General features: G+C 38.4%; 2 protein-coding genes across 15 annotated transcripts in view; both read right to left on the minus strand.

The window, feature by feature from the left end:
* Positions 1-964: 964 nt before the first annotated feature.
* fkbp6 (FKBP prolyl isomerase 6) lies at positions 965-11009 on the minus strand. Of its 6 annotated transcripts, none has more exons than XM_079643140.1 (9): positions 10793-11009; positions 6385-6502; positions 6211-6300; positions 5926-6128; positions 5555-5674; positions 5261-5458; positions 4836-4945; positions 4531-4621; positions 965-1197 (listed from the first exon to the last, which is right to left on the minus strand). In XM_079643140.1, the coding sequence occupies exons 1-8, from the start codon at positions 10871-10873 to the stop codon at positions 4552-4554; spliced, it is 990 nt and encodes a 329-aa protein (XP_079499266.1). In that variant the 5' UTR covers positions 10874-11009; the 3' UTR covers positions 965-1197; positions 4531-4551. The 6 variants fall into 6 exon arrangements, with proteins under 6 accessions (XP_079499266.1, XP_079499265.1, XP_079499267.1 ...); XM_079643139.1 differs by lacking the exon at positions 965-1197 and adding an exon at positions 3729-4299; XM_079643141.1 differs by lacking the exons at positions 965-1197; positions 10793-11009 and adding an exon at positions 10545-10761 and having other exon boundaries at positions 3729-4621.
* A 717-nt stretch (positions 11010-11726) lies between these two features.
* Positions 11727-16855, minus strand: part of tmem244 (transmembrane protein 244) — a 73783-nt gene continuing 68654 nt past the window's right edge. For 7 of the 9 annotated variants that reach the window (XM_079644704.1, XM_079644703.1, XM_079644701.1 and 4 more), the window contains 7 exons: positions 16532-16692; positions 16153-16278; positions 13784-13869; positions 13582-13658; positions 12908-13033; positions 12484-12528; positions 11727-12386 (listed from right to left, as the gene is read on the minus strand). In XM_079644704.1, the coding sequence (XP_079500830.1) occupies positions 12289-12386; positions 12484-12528; positions 12908-13033; positions 13582-13658; positions 13784-13869; positions 16153-16278; positions 16532-16561 (588 nt within the window). In that variant the 5' untranslated portion in view covers positions 16562-16692 and the 3' untranslated portion in view covers positions 11727-12288. The remainder of the gene's footprint in view (positions 12387-12483; positions 12529-12907; positions 13034-13581; positions 13659-13783; positions 13870-16152; positions 16279-16531; positions 16693-16855) is intronic. The other 2 variants (XM_079644702.1, XM_079644706.1) reach the window with 2 other exon arrangements.

Here is a 16855-nt window from a genome sequence, read left to right on the forward strand (position 1 = left end):
AAACTCTCCCTCTGCTTCTAGTCTTTCCTTCTCCGTAACTTCTGTGAGGGGGCGGTGGTTACAGATACAACGCTTCACAGGGATTGGTTTAAACCGCAGGGGTGATTTTGTATTGGTCGTGGCGCCCCCTCCTGCTCAAAAGATGTACCGGCTACTTCCTGGTGCAATGCTTTAATTATGGCTATTTGAAATAAGTATTGTGGTGGGTGTTTACATAAAAAAAAAACTTACTTATACATAATTCACCTATTTATTTAGTTAACACATCAGCGTTTCATTAATGCACATCTTTGGAACTATACCTACTTAGCCTACAATGCATATTCTTACTTTGTACTTTAACCTACGCACATCTCTTGAAAAACCACTAACTGCACAGATCTTTCATAATAATAATAATATTCATATCTTCATTGTAATTCTATTATATATTTCTTTATTTTTGAAAGAATTGCTTGAATGTTTACAATCGTTTTTCTTATCATGTTTATGTGACGCACTGAAACACCAAAGAAATAAAGCAGATTCTGATTAAGACACCCCTTAAAAAGCTTTACCATACACATCCTTCCCCCTTTTTGGGTATGTCAAGTAGCATACAGCTAAAAGAAACAATAACATTTATAAGGCAAAACATAGTAATGTGTACGTGTAATCTGAACTCTAAATGTCGGCTTATGGTTTCAATGTAGTACAATTACAACGTGAAACATGACAAGGTCCAGGTGGTTGTTTAAAAATATTGTCATTATTTCATTATAGTTCATGAGTTTGGAATAGGTTCACCTGCAACAGGATAAAGTACTGGTAACTACAGCTGTCATGTAAATGCAGTGTAAATAAAAACTCATGTCAAACGTCTTTTACTTGCCCATAACGTATGTTCTTTTATTATGCACCTCCCTTTTTTTGTAAACCAAAGCTCTGAATAAACATACAAATGTCATAGTGTTTAACAATGTGTTGCTGAAAATTGACAATTATTATGGCATGGAACAAATGCCAACCTTTGTAAGAATCTAAACACCCAAACAGTAACATTAATCTAAATGGGAGCAAGCCATACACACAGAAATTAAAATGATTTTGAACCCACTGTCTAATTTCTCACCTGAGATGAAGGTAGTAGGCCAGTCTGGAGACCATCCTGTCCTCCTGTGTCTGCAACTAGTCCCACAGTCTTTTAGAGAGCATGACCTGTAAAAGTAAAAGACATTTGTATTCATCAATAGTTATGCTTTTCTAGTGTTAGGAAAAAATGAGTTTACCGACTTCATGTACTATCCATGTGTTGTACTTTGATTTCAGGATGTATATTATAATTAAATCAGTCAATATGATAGGAAAGCCACTTGTCATTACAGTAAAAAGGATATAATGATTGATTTAACAAAGGGAAAGATTAAATGTTTAGGTAGAGTTCCCGCAACAGCTCTATTGGCCATATGCTGGGAGATAATGGTAAAACAATCCCACACTGGGACAAGACTGGGATTAGCCAAAGCGGTCAATGAGATTGTTCTGCTCCTCCATCTGCCCCTCCGCCCGTCTGATCCCCCGCTACTCCGTCTGTCTAGCCACTACAAATCACTAGTTTCCCTGTGACTCTGCGACTCATGCTGCCTCACACAATATGGCAGCATGTTGTGAGGCTGGATGAGGGAAGTTAATGAGGACAACAATATGCCACCACAAAGGCAGGGGGGGGTTTGGAATATCTTCAAGCGTCATAATTAAACAATTAACACATTTATTTTTGTAATGGTTATATTTCCAAATAAACAAGAGATACATATATTTCCATTAGTTTAACCTTTCATTTGTCTTGCAATAATCAAAAAGGTTTTTCAGCCATTATGTAAATGCAGGGATTCTGTATGCCTTTTGAAGAGGAAAGGTATGCATTCAGGTGAATGCAATCACCAATTACTGTGACTGCAACCAGCATTAAATCACTAAGAAAGCCAATGATTGTTGTTCATTAAAACGCGATGTATTTTTAGCTGCAGTGTATCAAGACATTGCAAATAATGATAATGATGTTAAAAACATATTCTTTAAATTGCTGATAGGATGTCAAATATCTAACATCTAAATTAGTTTTGGGGGATTTGTATCAATACCAACATGAGATTTCACCAGTTGAGTACTTACATCTTATTTTATAAGATTGAAGAACAATCTTATAAAATATGTGCTGATTTGAACACATTTCAAAAAGTGAATGAAACCAGGTTCCATATATCTGGTTCATTTTGTTGATAAATAAGAATCAAAAGGTTTTTACAGAGGGAATTTTGGATGCCTCTTTGCATAACTCTATAAATCAGAAAAAGTCAACAGCCATATAAAATGTCATATTTTTAGTAGTACAATGTTACGTAATGACTATTACAATTATATATGAACACACACTGGTCTCTGATGCATTTGGTTTTCCTCAAGGAAGTATACTGACACTCTAGAAATACATGTTGACTGTTTATTTTTAACAGAAGTAAAAGAAGATACTAAAATATCAGTTATATTATTATCAACATATACTTTAAGTATAGTAGATATTAGGTAAGCATTGATAGTATGTCAATTTAATGTTGCTGCTGGTAAAGTTGGAGCTAATTTCAATTACCTCAAATACTTCGTTGCATCCATTATACATATTATTATATTTGTGGTTAATATTATGTATTATCAATCTGAATTTTCAAAGTAACTAAAGTAGTGGAGTAAAAATGACATTTACTTCTGATCTGTTATAAAGTAGAAGCATCAAGTAACATGAAATGAATTAATCCAGTAAATTATAAGTACATTGAAATTGTAAGTACAGTACCTGAGTAAATGTAGTTACTTTTTAACATTGGGAACAGAGCACCTACCTCACGTGCACTGCTTTAGCTCTCCTTACATCCTTGTTTTGGTAGCATCTCCTTAATTCCTGAGCATGTGCTGAGTATTTGCACACGGCACACCACTAGCCCTTAGTGTCAAGGGGGCGTTACCTATGCTAATAATAAACATGGCCACGCCCCTCTAATTCAGGATTTAGTATTCATCATTAAGCACCTTAAGCACACCTGGGTAAAAACAGATTAAAATCTACAGCAGAACAAAAAAATTAAGATAAAATATGAGGGATATTTATGAGAATATTTCCTCATGTGGCCCAATGTGTCGTAAAAATAAACACCTAAATGTGTATCTGGATCGTTTTTTTCCTAGGGTAAAAGAAAATGTAACATGGGAGTAAAACTGCCCAAAATCTTAAAATTAAATAATACAAACAAAATGTACCTTTAGTGTCTTGTCTAAAATGTACTTTTTAAAAATAAGTTTTATATTTTATGTATGAACCATAACATCAAGTCAAATTCCTCGTACGTGTGAACCTACCTGGCAATAAACCCGTCTCTGATTCTTAAATCAAATTTATATTGATGATCAGGGGGCCATTCTGGAGGCAGAGATTGGCCAAGAGCACCCCATGGTGTTTATTGGTGCAATCAACAATTAGTAACCTTTAATAGATATGCAAAATATGTCTAAGAATCTTGCACTGTGTCATATTACTCGGTCTGTTCTGTTTTTGTCATCTAACAAAATTGAAAACATTTCAATGTGTTCATGCCCTCAAATATTTTCAGCAAAAAAAATATGGTGGTTTCACATGGAATCCATTCCTTTTTCACCACATATACAAAATCATTTACACTGACAATCATACTTCCTTTACAAATGAGGTAATTTATTTCAAACTAATTCAGAACAACACAAAACAATGATATAGAAACAGTACAATTGATCATGAACACACTATTTCCAACAAATCTCAAATAGGCAAGATATCTTGAAAAAAGGGACTTGATTTTGTCATCATTACCACCTTAAGAGTGATCAGACTCCATGCACATATTTAACACCTCAGCAAATAGTATGTATTAACAGAATCTAATGAGGTAGCATCTTTTTGCAAACATTTAGCCATTCAAGATTCAAGATGTTCATGAAAATGTTCTTCCAGCCTTCATAATGAATCGAGGTGAAAGCTAATTATATTAAGGATTTACTCAAACAAAACATTGAGCTCCATTATATCAACAAACCTTTGAAGAAATCTAAAGAATTTCACTTATTATTTGAGAGGAAATGAAGGAGGCATTTGAACCAGATTTGTTCCTTTTGTAACATTGGACAAACACAAAAAGGTGTCACTTTCAGAATTCACAATACTGGAGAGGATTTGCTTGAAGTGTGTCCGTTACATCTGCTACACAGACATTTGACATATAAAGTCCATCCCTTCAAAAATAAACAAACACAATGCCGTTTTTTAAGTTAAATGTGGATCTAAGTTTCATCTGAGCACTTAAAAAAAGATAGGTTAGTCAAAAATGATTGGTTTAATGATACTTCAACTGTTGCTAAGAATCATGGGGGCTGTAGTTGAGCATTGCAGACAAATACAATTGGGTCAATTGATTAAGACTGAATAAATATTGATGACCTCACAGAGAAGAAAGGAGTTATTACCTTTTCCTCATCTTTGATTCTTCATCCCTTCAACTTTCTGAACATCTTGGAGTACATTTCTCTCTGTTTGTCCAAGCTTTCTTTATAGCACCTAAAAAAAACACAAAAACCTTTTATACATATCTTATGGAGTGATTTATAGGCCTAGGGTAGCATGGCCATTTTAAACTAAAACATTAAATATGCTATACAATAGTCACATGTGAAGACATTTTTAAAAAGCCAAACCTTTAATGAAAGTATAACATTTATATGTTTATTTTTACCTTGAGACAAATGCAAATTGTGGGTCCTTCTAAACTTACATTGTCACTTTCCTCAGCAGGTTGTTGATGTCAGTGTCAAAGGGTTTCTTTGCCCGAGCGGATATGAGGCAGTGCTGGGCGCTGTCGTACTCGTGCAGCTCCAGATACGCCTGATGGCGATAACAAAAGTTTGAATATCGAATTCAGAGCGAAAACAACTTGCTAACTGGTGAGAACTTTGGCTCAAGGTGCCTAAAATGTGCAAATGTATAGTTAAATCTTAGTGAAAATGTACCAAATGTTCTTTATTCAACATAATCTTAATACAAGGGGATTGGGAATCTATTGTGTCTGCTTCTGACATCATCCCTATTTTTCAACTCCTCTGTGATTCTTTAACATTCAATATCAGGAGCGTTAAAGACCCCTACAGCTTGTGAGGATTTCTAACTGATGGTTTTGAGAAGAAAAAGGCCCCGTCTGACCTGTCCGCTGCGGAAAAGAGCCTTTGTGTTGGCGGAGTCTATCTCCAAGGCTTTGCTGCTGTACTTCAGGGCTTTGCGCGGTCTCTCCAGACGGAGCTCAGTGAGGGAGAGGTTCAGATAGAGAGGAAGAAGTGCTTTCTTGATGTTCCCCTTCTCTTCATCGCTCTGTGTTTTCCTGTTCCCAAGCAGCGTTGTCCCCTGTTGACAGAAAACACAGAATACCTTACAAAATACAATCTTACTTTAACAAATATACCAAAAAAAAGGCAATGACTTCCTTGAAAATAGATGTACCTGTCTATAGCGGTCTTTGGCGTTGAAATGGCGACTCTGGTTGAAGCAACGGTTGCCAAAGCTGCGTACTGTGTCGACAACCTCGAGGAGCATAGACAGAGGAACCGTGTTCTGCTCCTCCTGGAGACAAAAGAGAAAGGAAAAGTAGCCAATAATACAAACAGAACATCTACAAAGCATTTTTTTCTCTTATTCTGCATTGTGAAAAGAACAGTGGCTGATATTGAAAAGGATACATTTCAGGGTACTGATACAACATTAGTCACTAAAATATAGAGAAATGTTCTCTTATATGACATAAGCACAGTGGCTTGAAAATGTCTTGTGGGATTTTTGACCTTGCAACAACAAGACACCAGAAGTTTTCCTACCGGGCTCATTGCGATGAAGTCGTCCACTTGTCCAGAGTCGAGAAAGTCGAGGATATGAACCTCGTACAGAATCACTGCAGCAGCAGGGACGAGCGGAGGACAGCCCATTTCCCCGTAGGCGTACTTAGGCTGGAGAAGAAATCGAGAAAACTCTCCTTTCCTCATGGTCATCAGACCCAGCTCCAGTCCCGCCAGCGTCAAATCTGTTTAAGATCATTTCAGAAATGATTATTCTTTTTTATTTATTAAGGAGAACTCTATTGAACCTGCACAAAAATCACTGACCTTTTCCTAACTTCATCATCCGGGGGTACTTGAGGTTTGTGGTGGTTTCAAAAGGCTGTTCAGAATATTCCAGGAAACCAGAGTAATGGGCTGTGGAAGAAGTAGAGTTTGCGGCAGGGTGAAATAATTCAGCAAACTGTGCCAGAAATGTTATTTAAAAAATTGTATTTGTACCTATTACTGAAGCATTTTCAGGAACAGGAGGGCCATCTCCAGGTTGGATCACCTCTTTCAGGATGCCTTGATCTCCCAAGACATCACTCATCTGCTGGCGAAGCTGCTCAAACGGAGTCTACAAACGGCAAGCAAAGCCCTGAAATATCTCAACACTGTAACAATTTCATCTGTGTGTGAAATCACTGTTAAGAATAACACGAGCTAAAGTGTATATCTTTTTTTAAGCATGCAACAATGTGCTACAATTCAGGAGGAAACTTAGCTTCTGAGTATCTGCACTAGTTACACAAATATATAATATAATATAAAGTATACATGTAGTATTTTACTTTGCAGTATTCAACTGGTACACAACATGTATAATTGCATGCACTTGTCCATTTAAAATTAGGCCTATTTTGCATCCATGACATGTATCCTTTCAGACCAGTAGAAAGGAAACATCCAAAATACACATTTACAATAGGCCATATCTATATTCTACACGATGACTATTTGCTTCTGTCAATTTTTCCTCAATTGTAAAAGTTAGCAACATATAATGCATTGTTTCATGGAGTTTCATGATCATCTTTGTGTGTGAATTATTTTATTACCCTATTAACCTGTGAGTGTCCCCGTTAGCCTCTTTTAAAGTAATCGTGAACCGTTTCAACAAAAACTATAATATTTTTGTATTAATTTTAGGAAAGGCTGGCGCTTATTAAACTCAATATAAAGACCAATACTTAAAATACCAGGCGGCAGAAATGTGAATTTTAAACGTCAGTGTGTTTTCTACATGTAGGGGAGAGCGGGGTAATGTGAGACATTTTTTACATTTGCTCTCCTGTAGGCGAGCTAAAATGATATATCAGTAAAATTTACACATTTCCCATTAATTCAGGATGTTTCCTAGCACTGGAAATGATCAGAATGTCTTCAGGACAAAGGGCAGTGAAAATATGATTGTTTTTTAAAAAGTGGTCTTGTGTCTCACTTTACCCCAGCTAAGGGGTGAACTGAGACAGACTAGAGAAATCAAGGGGGTAAAGTGAACCACTTACCTTTTCCACTTTTAAACTACCAAAACAACACATGTTGTAACAGTTAGAATCCTGACAGATAGATTGACAACCACACATTCCAAAACTAATGTCGGATGCGCAACATAATCATGGGGATTGGTCAATTTAGCACATTTTTTAAACAAAGTAACTCCAAACAAAGTCAAATACAACATAATATATTTCAAAGTGCTTTAATAAACATTCAATTAACCATTTAACCAGTTAGATTAGAACACGATATGATATGAACATCAGCTGCATATTTAAACAAGGCCTACTCTACATTCCAGCCCTGCAGGTTACAGGGAAAGGTGAAGAGTTGCTCTCTCCGTGTTGTTCCTCCAGGCCTATTAGGTTGAGGCAGCTTCTTCACCACATCACCTTTAGGAACATGTGCCACATCCTTTTCTTTCATAGCAAACGTGGGTCTCTCCCACTCTCTGTTGTTTCCCTGGGTTTTTCTGAGGAATTGGGTTAGTATTTCGTCCCCCTCAACCTTCTCAACCATGCCAACATAACGGATACTTAGGTGTTTTGTGGCAAAGTTGACGAGGACGAAGTCACCCACGGACAGATCTTTGTTTCCGGGGTCACTCCTCTCATCTTCAGAGCTCTCAAAATCATCCTCAAATGGGACAGGGTCATCACTCTCCTCCGAGCTGCTATCTATGATTTTCTTCTTGGGTGCCTTCTTTTTCGGTTTTCCCTTTTCTTTGCTATTTTGCTTTTTCCCTGCCAGTTTCTTTTGTCTCTCTTCATAAGCCTGTTCTATGATTTGCTTCTCTGGAGTATCTGTTAAGATGGCTGTCTTCACACACTTTCGTTTTGTTTGTCCTCTGGGGGGACATTTTGGAAGTGGTATGATTTCCTGAGGAGACACATATCCAGATCGTGAGACAGCTGGCGAGGCACATCCATGTGGACCATGCAAAGTGGATGGAATAGCATCAGCGAGTGGAATAGCATCTGCAGCAGGTGTTTCATCTGCAGGGGGTGGATAATCTGCAGGCCGTGGACCATCCGGATCATCTGAAGTGGATGGACCAGTGGATGCAGGCCGCAGCTCAGGGTTTGGCCGGTCTGACACCATGGATGGTGCAAACGCCTCCTCAGGGAAAATATCTCTGTTATATGGGAAGATCCCAGTGGACTTGAAGCCAGAGGTGATATTGCGTGTGTCACTGCTGACAAGAAGGCCTCGTTCACAAATCCTGCAATCTGATAGATGGAGACTGTTTTGCCAGGGTTAGATCTCATCCACCCATCAAGAGCTCGGCTGTATAGGGTCTTGAACGGGCCATACACCGTCACGTCGAGAGGCTGCAAGCGATGGGATGTGTGGGGTGGGAGGGTGAGCAGAACAATACCATTACTCTTTGCTTTCTCCACTGCCTTGAGTGAGATGTGAGCTCTCAGATTATCCAGGATTAGCAGCATGGGATGGTCAGGAGTGCACTTAGTGTGCTTTATCAAGTGATCGAGGAACTCAGGCCAGGTGTCTTCGTTCATCCATCCTGTTCTGGTGGAGGCACCTTTGGCTCCTGGAGGTGCTCCTATCATGAAGTCGTCCTTAAACCTAACTCTGGGGAAGACAAACATGGGAGGTATGGCATTCCCAGCAGCATTCACTGCACACACCACAGTCACCAGTTCTCCTCTCTCAGCTGATGTGATAGAACCAACTTGCTTTTTCCCTTTCTCTGTCACAACCTGAATCAAGTAGAAAGTTTAGAATCAATGGCATGTGCAATCAGTAGGCTACTATTGGTCTAAAGGTACATTTTATTTTGTTGCAGTCCATTCATTTTTTTCTAGTTCACAGGCTCACAACATTACTAATAGCATTAGTTTCAGCATTCTGCCAATAGCTAGCTGGTCATTATCACAAGCCACTCAGTATCAGTCTGCTGCTCTCTAGTAGCTTACCTGCCGTGGCTTTTGTACTGTAAAGACGCCTGTTTCATCCACATTGTAAATCATGTGTGGAGGAAATGTGTGTCTGTTAAAGAAGAGAGGCAAGGGAAGAACCTTATCAGAATCAAAACCAAATCTTACAGGTAAAGCCTCCATAAAACATTTGCAACTAAAGAATTAATTCTGTCACCTGTCCATCACTACAGCCAGATTTGTAAAGAACTCCCCCACTGTAGTCTTATTGAAGGCTGTAGCCCTTCCCAGGGATGTTGCCTCCGGAGTTCGGACAGAGAGATGGCGACGGGCTAGAAAGCTGCCAAACCACTCTACTCCTAAAGAGTGGACAATTCGTTATTATAAGATAAGCTTTGTGGCAAGATCAGTTGGCCTAAGTTGACCTACAGAATCATGTGATCTCTTGCGCACCCTAGCCTACCTGCACATTGTTTCTCCATCCAATTGGCAGGGACAGGGATATGGTTTTTGTCTGCATATTCAAATGCCAGTTCACGGCACTTAACTGGAGCAAGGCCATGGAACTGGTCAGCCAGTTGTTTTAAATGTTGGGCAAGCTCCTCCTCCATCTCATCTGTCAGTATTCTTTCTGCCTCAGCTACTGCACCCCAGGCTACTGATTTAACTCTCCCTTTCTCTATTTTCTTAATGAATCTTTGGAGGGTTGTCTTGTCGATATTTCGTTCCTTTCCTGCTTGTCTTAAGGACTTCTTTCCTTGCATGACCTCTGCAGCTGCACTCTCCATCTCTGTGAGGGGTGTTTGGCCCCAAGATGTCGTCCTGATGTATCGTCTTGGCATGATGACTTTTCTACAATGTTTATGACATTAAAATTAAAACATATGTATTGTAATATTAGACTAAAATATATATAAGACTAAACTTAACTTGTGCTTCATGTCGGGGTAAAGTGAGTCAGCGTCTCACTTTACCCCACAGCATCTGTCTCACTTTACCCCACAGCCACCATTTTAGAAAAAACAACATCTCTAGGCAATTCAGGCTAATCTTTAACTAGCATCAATCACATGGTTTTATATGTTGGAAGTTCATCAACATGTATGATATAAGTTTTTCAACCTGAATCAATTTGCTTTGATACTACAGTTGATTACGTTCGCAGTAAGAAAATTTACTTTTACATGCAACAAACACATTTTTGTGAAAAAAAATACTTACCACAGAACCAGCACCAACTTCTCCTTCATGACAAGTGGGGGGTGGGAAGGGGTTGAAAACATTATGGTCACATGACCGCAAATTTGTTTCTTTGCCTAGTTACAGCGGGTGTCTCACATTACCCGGTGTCCCACATTACCCCGCTCTCCCCTACATGTGGCTCTCACTCACATGGACAGCTAGTTGGCTAACGCTAGCCATGCTAACCAACGCTAGCCGTTGTAACCCTCCTCAACGTGATAACTTACCGTGGAGTGTGTCCTCCTTAGCCGCTCTTCAGCGCTTATTAACATCCGGATACTGGACACTAACCCGTTTTGTCCTGACATTCAGTCGGTTGGTGGGTTACGCTAACAGAGCTAGCTTTATTTAGTATATAAAAGGTGGCTTTGAAGGTAAATGTAATGTGTAAATTGTTTTGGCGCTCAGGTTTGGGGCACCGCTAGAAGGCGGGGTTTGACTTTGATAACAAACGAGACTCAACAATTAGTGGGCAGCACAGAAGGGCCAAACAACTGTCACTGCTTCCCTCTATTCCTTTTTTAATGTTTTCAAATATGATATTTTACATTACATGTTAGACGCTTTTATCCAAAGAAACTTGCATACTCAATACTGTGGGCAATCCCCACAGGAGCAATTTGGGGTGAAGTGTCTTGCCCAGGGACACAACGACATGCTGACTGCTGTGGGGTTTGAACCTGTGACCCCCTGATCCGAACACCAACACACAGGGCCAACAACTGTCACTGTTTCCCTCTATTCCACCAGCTTGTAATGCAAGATACAAACATGCCATCTAAAATAAAGTATGATGCTTCAAAAAATATGTATCTTACTTTCGGTTGGCAAATTATTTTCCTTGACCATTACAGTTTAAGGTATTTTCTTCACAATTCACATTCATAATATACAGATAAAACATATTATGGATTATGGGCAAGAGGGTTTGTACAACATTTGTTATGAATCAATCTGCAAGATTGATTTATTATATGAATCAATGTGCAGCACAATAATCTGCTACATATTCTCAAAATATTTTCCAGTTGTATATTTGAGCATTTTCAAAATATGTCATACCGGGCTATGGATACTTTTTACCAAGGCAAGGACCACCTTGGCCAGGGCTCTTATAATTTTATTTATTTATAGCCTACAGACACAAACACACACAAATCATGTTGCTTAAAGTATTTAATGTAAATCCAATTTTATGTAGTATACAATCATCATTTCAATACAGGTAATACTTTTCATTATCAGCATAAAACAATATAAGCCTACACTCAAAAAATCTGGCATATGACACATGAATATAACACACAAATTAAAACTGCTAAATTAACTAAGTCATTCGATTTTTTTGTACCTTGGTCATATTTTTTACAGAATGCTACAGGTGTCATTTCTTATATGGCCTTGAGATAATATTATAGTAGGAGGTATGTAAAGAAACAATACAAAACAATATTTAAACAGTACAGAATATGCTTTAGAAAACAGACAAAGTTGGGCCATTTGTACAAGGAGGGATGTGACTATTAGCTATAAACAAAGTTATTTAGCAGAGAAAGAGAAATGTTATTTGTGGTTGCTTTATATTCCCGATAGATATACCGTAGTTGCTCTTTCTAATGTTAACATAAACATAGCACAACTCTTTGATCAGTTTACCCACTGGGATGTATCAGGGGCTGAGATTAAGCAGTAAGCCATTTAAAAGCTTTCCTCATTGTGTTCATTAGAAGTTCTGCAGTTCAGCTGGGTAGACAAAGTTGCTCCTGAAGAGTTTATAGGCTGTGAGCTGTCCTGCAAATATCATCATCACCAGGCCTGAACCTGCACGAAGAGGGATTACATAAATTAGAAAAAGAGATCAATCAGAGGTATCCAGCAGCTGTCTTTAAAAAGAAGAAGAAGAACGTGGTAACCTTACCCAGAGCTATCCACCAGTGCTCAGCTGAAGGGAAGTCTGACATCACTGCGGGAACATAGAAACTGTGTTAAATGTAAAAAAAACATACTACACATTATCCGTATAGCTACAGGTGAACACATGATACAAGTTCAGCAATTTTTGCTCTATTAAGTTCAGCATTTTTAAAAGTCAATATTCTGCTAGACATCTTTCAATGTTGGCTAAATAGCTCTCAGAAATATATGCCGTTACTGTAACTCTTAGACACTAATGGATAGGGCCTGTGTGAGTGCCAATACATTTCTGAAGCACTGACACCATTTCCAGTTACATTACCAGGCCCCCAATCCTATCAGCTGTTTTTGCTTGTGTGTGTGTGTGTGTGTGTGTGTGTGTGTGTGTGTGTGTGTGTGTGTGTGTGTGTGTGTGTGTGTCTTATTACCTGCTACCGTCATCGCGACATGCAGCAGTGTGACTGTTATGGCATAATCCCAAACCCACTCCTCTACAATCCATGCGAATACCAGGCCTCCCAAAATATAGGTCACTTCTGTGGAGATAACACCGACTGCAGGGAGGAAGAGAGAAAACAACACATGCCGTTTTGAATTTCTAATCTGCTTTAGAATCACCCATTGTTATAGCACAGGTTTTACCAATCAACATTATCCATTAATAATGGCTCTCGTCTTTTGAAAGTTCCCCGGTGAGCCAGCATGAAATATACCAGGACCGATGAATAGTGACCCTTTGTCTGGTGCAAGTTAGGTAAGAAGAAAAATGGGATGCAGAGACAGTGACCCACAGCCAAAAGGCATTTCAATTCATATTAATTTTGGCCCATGGCCCACCTTTAAGTTTGAATTTTGGCTCACTAAGGGAGAAAGTGTATGCTTCATATTTCCTAGCTAATAACATTATCCATATTTAAACCATTAATATCCCTTACAAGCTTTTAGGCTGCTTTTCAATGTCTGAAGATACAGTATAATCCTACAGGGAACCTCAGCCTTATATGTAGAAGTAAAAAGTAGTATAAAATTTAAATACTAAATAAAGTAGCACCTTTAAAATAGAAGTACTGGAGTGAACCTACATTGCACCAATGCTACTCACCAAGGTATTTGGGGCTCTGCCATGACGGTTGTGTTGTGTAGTCAAAGGGAGCCAACAAGCTGTTGATCTCATGAACCCTGGAGACACAGCAGGAGATGATAAACATGCAAAATCCACTTTGGTTCTTATTCATTCTGTTTGAAATGTACTTTCTCGTAGGAGCAAAAGGCCAAGGCTTCACTATGAGTTGCAGTTTTTGTACCTGAGCAGTCCTATGCAGAGACTGACCACGACGTAGTAGAGAGAGTAGAAGCACACCATGCACATCAACAGATTCTGCAGGACGACCTGAGGAGACGGAGAAAGATTTGTCCTGTTGGGCTGGGGCTTTCAATATCACATGAAACCGGCTTTGTTTTTGAAAGCAGCAGGATCCCTGTAGTTTAAAGATTTTGAGGGTGAGGAACGGATAGTGTCTTTTAAGTATCTTTCAATTATTGATATTGAAAAATACTATTTACTGGTTCTTTCTGCAACCATCTTTACATATTTATATAATATTTCCCGCATTTGACAGCTAAAAAAGCGAGAGCCTTTAATCAATGGGTGGCAGAAATTCAATGTCCTATATCAACCATCCACAGATGCTTTCTTCAAATAAACAAGGTAACAACAGAGAAAACAAGACTATAAGAAAATACCTTGACATTATGTCAGGGATTTTAATTTGACAAGAAAGCTCTATATTTGGAGATGTTTACTTTAACATCGTTATTTTGTGCATTCTGTGTCTCCCAAAGCTATACAAATCCCTTTTCCTTTTTCCCTTCATCGCTGATGAGAGTACAGTCAGACAGCAGCCTGCCTGCTAAAGCCTAGTTTTATTGATTTATGATTAACTGCAGCCTCTACAGGAAATATGCTACAGGACCTCCTGAGAGGAGAGATAAAAGACCTTTTCCTCCCAGCTGACATTCCTGCTGTCAAACACAGGTGTAAATGATCAGATTATTAACGATCATCTCTGGCACCTGGTTAATGAAGTGGAGTCATCTGATTAGTTACACCTGTGCCAAAGCAAACAACGATGAACAGCGCTGATAAGATTCATAACTTTCACTACATTGAGTTGTGTGATTACCCTACGGATTAAACTGTCAGCTACTTTTTATTGAATTATTAATCCTTCAGTCTATAAAATGACCAAAAAAAAGGGAAAGACCAAGGACCTTTTTCTTTCCCCTCTCTAAATTGTTCCCATTTCCACACAATGCAACCACTTGTAAAACTCAAATTATACTCCCGATATTGTCATTTCTTAAATGTTTCATATTTTTGGTATATAAATGTTTGTTGTAAAATTCATTTATTTCATATATATATATATATATATATATATTGTATATTAAATGTTTTTTACATATACTTTAATACGTTTAAATATTGGCTTTTCTTCCAATGTATAACTGTTACTGTTATTTATGCACCAAAACACAAAATCCAATTCTTATAATGGCTGTAATATCCTACAAAATGTTCAAAGCACAAAGACATTCCATTTACAGTCTAGCCCTATAAAACAAAAAAACAGCTGCATATCCTCGTGCCTTTGTGGATGTATATATATGACATTTATGATATTTATGTTCCAGAAGGTGAATCCTGCCTTCCTGTAGAGCTTCATGTCTGCAACAAAAAGCTGCCATTGCAATGTTTCAGTCCGCAGTGTGCTTGGCCCGGAGCGTGAGACAGTAACAAGTTCAACAAGCACAGGGGATCATTCTTATATCTATTAGTGGACATCTAATTTATGGGGCTATCGTGCGTTAAAGGTGAGGTGAATCTAATCCAACACCTATACACTATTCCAGCATGAACGTATAAAAAGAAATGGAGTGGGAGGGTAAATCTGGAGGGATTATTTGTGAGGTGTTGAGTTCGCATATCCACAATATGTCTCTCTAATTGCAGACTCCACTTTTAACTGTGTAAGGTTCATCCTCCTCTTTGCTTCCCCCTAATTTACTCCATGTTACCTCCAAATTAAAAATTAGCAGCATTGAGAAGTGGAATGGGATAAAAGAGCATGCAAATGTATTAGGATAATTCCAGTGAGTGTCGTGACACTGTAAGAGTAATTTAACCGTGTCCCACATTTCATTTTCTGACCCACCTAAACCACGTAGTCAGACAGGTCAGAAAAGCAGCTGAGCTCATGCTAATTCCCTCGGAGTCAGCTAAACACCTCGGCTAGCCCCGGTTTGTTTTTCAACTCCAGACTAGACTGATCACAGACTAAAATTAAAATGCAATAGAAACCAGCTTTTAGATTTCCCCCAAACTGAATTTTGGTTGATTACACATTAGCATGCTTAAAACAGGTAAACAGCAGTCTAATGACATTAAAACATATAATAATCTGATTTTTTAAAATTATAACTGTAATGATAAAATAACAGTGAAAAAAGCTGGGATATAACTGTAAATTATGAAAAAAGCAGTTGATTATGAGCACCAATTTTCACTTAAACGGCATGTTGTAAACACCTCACTGTGCACCGAGCCAGCTAACACACACTCCTTAATCCTCGCTATCCTAACACACTCTCCCACATCCTGCAATGTCCTTACCCAGGTATCACTGGGTGTGGTCTTGAGGGAGAGGGGTCCATGGCGTTTGATGAGTGTGAATCCAAAACAACGACAGCAGTAGTCCAACAACATGAATGGCTGCTGCTCTACATGAGAGCATGAAGGCTACATGTGTGTGTTTGTGTGAGGAAGCATGTTATGGAGGAGGAGGGAGGATTAGAAGAAATGGGATTACTACTAAGAAGAGTACTAAGAGTAAATCCTAAAAAGGGATAAAGGTGAACATACTCCAGTATATCCAAGTGGCACATATACATAAAAGCCCTAAGAAGGAAGTTGAATTTGAAGTTTAATACATAAAGGAAGTGCTATAGACACAGATTTATGATTGGATTATGGTATTAGTCCATTTATTTACCTGTTTTTTACCTTTAGGTAGCTTCCTCATCCCTCCATTATGTTCTGCTGGTTCCTTATTTCACTTTCCTTACTTCCTGTTTTTCTGAAAATCCTCTTTTGTTCTTCTTCAGTTTTCCTCTAAGTTCATCAAGTTTCCTTCCTTCATTTGTATTGCTACTCCTTACAAAACAAAACAAGTATGAAGAAGAACAACAATACATGGGTTTGTTAATTGATGGACAGATTAATCAGCAACTCATTTCATAAACTAAGGATTATTTAAATCAAGCTTAATTCAAGCTTTTTAAAACAGGACCTGCTGCTTTTCTTTGTCTTGTTTGAT

Source organism: Notothenia rossii (genome assembly GCF_949606895.1).
Source record: "Notothenia rossii genome assembly, chromosome: 8".
NCBI lineage: Eukaryota > Metazoa > Chordata > Actinopteri > Perciformes > Nototheniidae > Notothenia > Notothenia rossii.

Bases quoted from the DNA above. Each gene is read 5' to 3' on its own strand.
- fkbp6 (XM_079643137.1), bottom strand. From the start codon at position 10,165: ATGCCAAGACGATACATCAGGACGACATCTTGGGGCCAAACACCCCTC. The intron at 9,436-9,540 runs GTGACAGAATTA...CTTCTTTAACAG, and splicing joins CTGGCTGTAGTGATGGACAG to ACACACATTTCCTCCACACA. The intron at 9,147-9,362 runs GTAAGCTACTAG...TACTTGATTCAG, and splicing joins CAGTACAAAAGCCACGGCAG to GTTGTGACAGAGAAAGGGAA.